A 6,964-nucleotide genomic window follows, 5' to 3' on the forward strand; every position below is an offset into this window, starting at 1 on the left:
TATATATATGTCCCACCAATGCGAGCATGGAAGGCGGACGTTAAACAATGATGATATATATATGCACGCACACACACACATCACTCATATATATATTTTAATGTAATTAACACATTTGTCCCCTGTAAACCTTTAGTGCAGATTAAAAAGATAAAAGCATTGGGGTTGGAGACCCACTAATCTGAGAGTAACTTCCTCCTTTACAGTACTGTATTCCTCTTCTAATTAAGTTGTAAAATACACACATGCACACATACACACACATACACACATCATTAACCCTTTAGCATTTAAACCAGACCTAACTAGCTCAAATATTCTACCTGTTTTATGTTCAAACTGACCAGATCCAGCCCCTCACACCCACCCAACATTGTCTTTCACAGTCACATCACTGAAATCTGAAAGCAATAAGATAATATATGAGTGACTCAAAATAATGTGAATATATAAGCATTACATTTGACAGAATAATCTGAAAGCTAAAGGGTTAAGCTATTAAGCAAGACAAAAAAAAAAATAAAGATTGAAAAAAGAAAAACAAAAAAAAACATTCAAAATACCTGAATTCCAGTAGGTGTGAAGGTAGCACCACATGGGACATTCCATTGTTGATTATGAGGTGAAATAACAACAAGAGGTATGTTTGTGTTGTTAGTGAGGAGGTATGATGGCACTATGTCTAACAACACGGTGCTGCATCCAGGCCAGTATTCAGTCAGGCTGATATCAACATCAATACTAAATGCATCAACTTTGGATGAAGCTGGTTTGCTGCTTATGGAACCTGACACTGATATAGCATGGTTATAGTTACTGGATTCCTTAACTGGAACAACATCTCGATACCTGAAATTCATAACATAAAAAAAAAATTTTTTAAAAACATTATAACACACTCAATTAAATAAAAACAGGTTCTCAGGAAACTGGGTATGTTTTCTGAACGATTAAATTTTTTTACAATCTTGAAACTTTATTTGGTGATTTTTCTATCACAACTTCAATGCTTCACTTCACTGATGAAATCATAATACCGAAACATGTTTGGGTTGTTTCCCCTACTTACAGAAATTATCTAAATTATATTAGTCAATGGCCTTTTCTCTTTGCTTTTTCTTTCCACATATGTTTAAATGCTCCTTGCATTACATATATAAACACTATCATTTTGGATATACACTGACAGTGCGTTCATTATTCCGCTGAGATGAGGAACTTAATAAACACCTGAAATCTCTATTATTCTGTTACAGTACAAGTATATAACATTTTGTAAGGATTGAAATTAAAGATATAATCTAGTAAACACACAATATTTGTATTATTCCTAACACAATTGACTCATAAACTATGGAGCAAAATTGAAGATATAATCTATTATTAAGACAACTTTAGTATTATTTATATTACTTCTGAGATAGTTAAGTGAGAAAGAAATATTTTATATATATTATAATGGAATAATTACTACGAAGCATGGTGTAGAATATATTGTATAAAGAATCATGGGTAAGGCCTGAACAATGTGAAGTAAATGCAAGGCAAATCCCAAGAAAACAATTATATGAAATAATGTAGACACCTTGCCAATGGTAACATTCGTTAGTTTCTTGAAAATGGGGTCATAACCCTGAAATATTGAATGCAAGGTAAGTCTACATTAATTCATATATTTGTTTTCTTGGCATTTGCCTTGCATTTACTTTGCATTGTTCTGGCCTTACCCATGACTCTTCACATATATATATATATGAGCAATTAACTTCTATTACACCCCAAGGATGACCACACTCTTGATAGTAGATTTGGAGATGGATGCTGAAAGCCTATCTTGTGTGTGTGTGTGTGTGTGTGGTGTATGCGTGTATGTGCTTGTTTACATAAACACTTTTTCAGTTGAGATAAGAGTACAGACACATTGTTTTGATATCATGTAGTAGTTGTACAACAAATATCACTATCATACATGTTGTATTGTTAGTTTGCAATCTTCCATGAAAAAATGTCTGGCCATGGAGGAAGATTTATTTTCCTTGGAAACAGATGAGGATTGGCAAAAGGAAGAACAGCTGGTTGCAAAATATCTTCCTCAATAAATTTCATCTGATCTTTGCAAGCATGGAAAGATGATGATAGTCCAACCAACATATGACACATTGAAAATGGAATGTATGCATAATATCTAACATTCTGGAAAATGTAAAATCAATTTTTTTTCAATGTGCTTTGTAATCAGACGAAAAAGTTAAACATATTAAGTTATTTTTTTGCTTTGAGACACACCAGTGGACACTCAAAATCGATTAATACATTGAGTTAACAATAAAACAATAAAGGAAACAAACATCATCATCATCATTTTGTAATCTTTCTATGCAGCCATAAATTGGACAGGCCATCAAGTACAAATCGGTTCTTATTTAGAGTTATTGCTCACTAGTGCATTTTACTTCTGATTTGCTGTGTGTAGTTGGATGCACTTCCTATCGAAAAAAAATTTTACAGTGGGTACTGGGTGCATTTTATCATGGCACCAGCCCTCAAGGAGTTATTATCTTCAGCAAGTCTAAAGTGTCCTCTCAAAACAATAAATTGAGCAAACAGCCAATATGACCAAAACATATTGTCTCTCAACTGATTGGTACTTAGATATGTTGCAAAGCAGGAATGATGTTAGTGGTGACATGGTAAAAATACTTTTTGAACATATTTCCATTTGAAAATTTTGTGAGAAGATTTCATAAGAAATAAAGAATATTGATTATTTGCATAAGTAAAAACAGCAAATTTAATCAATTCTGTGATTTATAAACCAAAGGAAATTCAACAGAATTAAAATTTTGAAGAAATAATTTGGCAATTATCAAACACTGGTTAAGTACATAAATTACTTCTTCACAAACAGATAATATTTTACCAAAGCTAAGTGACTCTGGGGTAGTTTATGGACTTTATTTGTTCTATCTAGCTTGGATTCCAGTTTTTTGGTAAGCTTCCAGGATATTACTTGACATAAAAAGAGTGACTCTACTGCTGCACAGAAAAATTCCTTTTAATGTTGTCTGACAGAATTGATTTCTAGACAACATCCAGTTTCTTTAGGGTCAACCATGCTTTGACTGTCTGAGTTTTTACATCCTTTTCAATTGAGGCTATCGCAGAACTGACGTTCATGAAATCATCAACTTGATTGATGGGAGTATCCACTGATATTAGTGACGGATCTTTATTGATTGCAATGAATTTGGTGTTACTACAATATTTTCTGTGCAACAGTAGTATCAGTCCTTGTTGCATACAGAGCAACAGTCTGGATGCTTACCAAAAAACTGGAATCCAAGCTAGATGGAACTTACACCTAAATGTTAAGAGCAGTCTTAAACATATCTCAGATAAACGCATCCGATCAAGAAACAGCTGTATGAAGATCTGACAGTTACCATCATTATAAGGAAAAGGCACTTTGTGGGACATTGCTGGCAAGCTAAACAAGAGCAGGTAAGTGACTTACTACTATGGATGTGAAAGCATGGTCTTACTCGAGCAGGTCATCAGAACACAGTGTATGTAGATCAACTCATCAGAGACACCGAATACCTCCCCAAAGACCTCCCTCAACTAATGCAAGACGAAAATGGATGGAATGTTAAAAATGTCTGAGCAAGCTCAACTAGATGATGATGATGATGATTTGAACATTACGCTTTAGTCAAAGGGAAAAATTAGCCTGAAACAATTATTTTGCATAAGAACATAAATTTTAACGATGTCCATATGTTCACAAATTTCATTATTTTCCTGAAACTGCTCTGTGAAAATTTGAACAAATCACCAGGTACAGAGAAAATTTATATATATAATATAAAAGCACTTACTTATCATGAATCTTAATGTATGGCCATTTTGGTGGTGCTATATCCTTCTGCCAATCAACAAGCAAGTTTTCAATGTTTATAGGATTTACTACGGGAGCTCTTTTAACTTGTTCTATCATTCCAGTTGAGATGGCCATGGCTGGCGTTGATTTTTGCAAGTTTTCTCTGAAGGGAAGATACAAAAACTTGTCTAAAGTAATGAGGAAAACAATTATGACAGAACAACAATCAAAGTGAGCAACATTTCTTTTTAGACCGGTGTTAGCTGTGATAGACCAATCATCAAAAGAGTGACCAATCCATTTTTTGCGTGTAACTATGATTACTTTAATAAATATGTGTTTCTCTTTTTCTCATTTTTATGACTGGATGCCCTTCCTAACACCAACCACTTTACAATGTGTACAGAGTGAATTTTATAATGGCACCAGCCAGTACTGGTAAAGCTTATCTTGTCCTCAACAACATTAAAATGTCCTCTCAACATTGTCTCTGTTCATTTACTAACCAATTTACAAAGTGTACTGGGGAATTTTTTCATAGCACCAGCACTAGAGAGAGTACCTTCTTCCAGACAAGATTAACAAGTTCTCTTTATTCTATAATGTCTTGGTTCAAGGCAATGTGATTGAAAGGATGAATAAAAGAGAAAATGATGAAGGAGAGAGAACCAAGACAAGAAGATTACAGAAGATTAGGATGGGAAGAAAGATGGTAATAGGCAAAAATATGCTAGTTGTTGATAAGGCTAGTTAATAGAAAAACATTATGAACAGTGTGAAGAGGGAATAGAATGATAAGAAAGAGACAGGGTGATGGTAAAAAGGGTAATGCATTGGAAAGAGAATGATATATGTTACAATTGAATGATAAAGAGAGTAATGTGAGAGAATTGGCGATGGTAGGGATATAGTTGAGTGATAGAGAGAGAGAGAGAGGGAAAGAGATTTCAGCGAGTAATACAGGAGGGAATAATCTGTTGATGGCAATAGTATTACGAAAACTTAGGGTAATAGTGAAAACAGTCCTTTTATTATGTTTTTCCTCATTTCTAAAATAATATCTTTTTAATATTTAAACTTTAAATTAGTGCAATATTAAAGTTTCCAGAAACAGAGAACTCTCAAGCATATTTGTTTTAATATTTAGTAATGCGTTTGTCCATTTTAAGATACGTAAACCCAGTTCTGAATATTTTGATATTCATACTATGTCTAGAGTTAAAATATTATCTCCCCTCATGCACCCACACACACACACACAAATCATTCCATTATGAAGTTGAGAGTAGTTCTTATTCATTTATCTTTTAAATCAAGGATACAATACAATCTTAGCACTGTCTACATTCATGATTTTATTATGACCAATTAATATCTAAACCATACATTCCATGAGTCGTCGTCGTTCGTCGTTTAACGTCCGCTTTCCATGCTAGCATGGGTTGGACGATTTGACTGAGGACTGGTGAAACCAGATGGCTACACCAGGCTCCAATCTGATTTGGCAGAGTTTCTACAGCTGGATGCCCTTCCTAACGCCAACCACTCAGAGAGTGTAGTGGGTGCTTTTTACGTGCCACCGGCACGAAGGCCAGTCAGGCAGTACTGGCAACGGCCATGATATTTAAAATATAACTTCATAGTAAGGGTGGTTACAAATTATAACCTCTTGTAGTAAAATGGACCATAGTAAAACAGGAACTGATTATCATTAAATAAACTATATATTTTTAGAGGAGATAACATAATGCTAAATGGCACTTAAACTGTACAGCTTTTCAAATGCAGTGACATTAGACCTCTATAGATTTCTACCATTCTGCTACTGCCTATTACTAAAGATTCAATAATGTCACCAAAAGGAGATGGAGCACATCAGATGGAGACGAACTAAGGCTACAGTCAGGGAACTAGTATCTAGTGAACTTCGTATCTAATTCAAACTTACCCTAGTTGAAATGTTAGGGAATGTACAATGTCGCCACCTAGACAAGACAGCTGAAAAGGCTGGCCTTCACTTGGGATTTCAATTTGCTGTAACTTTCCTAGCTTTGGTGTTTCTAAATCAATGTAGAGTGGTACAGGCAGATGGGACTTCAGAACAAACAAAGGTGACAGGATAATCTGTAGAAGATAAAACAATTATGTTTGTGAAAAATACAAGGAAAAGCTACTTCTTAAAAAAAATAATAATTAATTAAGCACAAGATTATGTCTGACGTATATTAATGACATTTATTTTTCTTCCTAACACATTTCTTTTTATTTATTTTTTTTTTTTATTCTTATGTAAGTTCATACCAAAATGAAAAAATGGATTTTATCCTTCCAGAATCAATAAAATAGGTACCAGTCAAATACTGGGATCAATATAATTGATAGTTCCCTCCCATAAAAATCATTATAACTATTACTCTTATTTCTTTTTAATTGCACAATATGGATGTGACAAACTAGTTTCTGCCAATAATAATAATAATAATAATAATAATAATAATAATAATAATATACAACACAAACTCAGTGAAAAAGAATATATACTACGCAAGTGCATCGGACCTCTGCAGAATGTGTGGGAAGAGGGTCGAAAGTGTGACTCACATTATTAGTGCTAGTGAAAGTTTTGCGCAGAAAGAGTACAAGTGTAGACATGACAAAGTAGCCCAAAACTTCCACTGGCTACTATGCCGTAAGTATGGACATGAGGTTACGGGTGCTTGGTACCAACATACACCAGAAAATGAAATGGATGAAAAGGGGAAGGCAAAAATCTTCTGGAACTTTGATTCCCAGACAGACAAAGTGTTAGAGCACTGAAGGCCAGATATAGTAAACTTTAGGAGGGACAAGAGTGCCTAATAATCGATGTAGCAGTGCCAGGAGATCAACACATCATGAACGAAAGAGGAAAATTGATAAATATGAAGACTTGAGAATTGAGATCGCTAAGATGTGGCAGCTACAAGAGTCGAACATAAAGGTTATCCCTATTGTCATCGGAGCATTGGGTTCAATACCACCCAATCTGAAAAAACCTCTGAAAACCTTAGAGATACCCTACAATTTAGACGTATTGCAAATGTC

The 6,964-nt window shown here is 34.3% G+C and overlaps 1 protein-coding gene across 2 annotated transcripts in view; it reads right to left on the minus strand.

Annotated features, from left to right (window-relative positions):
* The window catches only part of LOC106884505 (intermembrane lipid transfer protein VPS13B), a 120,027-nt gene that overhangs the window by 34,304 nt on the left and 78,759 nt on the right, over positions 1-6,964 (minus strand). For both annotated transcript variants that reach the window (XM_014935924.2, XM_052967034.1), the window contains exons 39-41: positions 5,829-6,004; positions 3,879-4,043; positions 564-849 (exon numbers count right to left, since the gene is read on the minus strand). In XM_014935924.2, the coding sequence (XP_014791410.2) occupies positions 564-849; positions 3,879-4,043; positions 5,829-6,004 (627 nt within the window). The remainder of the gene's footprint in view (positions 1-563; positions 850-3,878; positions 4,044-5,828; positions 6,005-6,964) is intronic.

This window comes from Octopus bimaculoides, chromosome 4, assembly GCF_001194135.2.
Source record: "Octopus bimaculoides isolate UCB-OBI-ISO-001 chromosome 4, ASM119413v2, whole genome shotgun sequence".
Classification (NCBI taxonomy): Eukaryota; Metazoa; Mollusca; class Cephalopoda; order Octopoda; family Octopodidae; genus Octopus; species Octopus bimaculoides.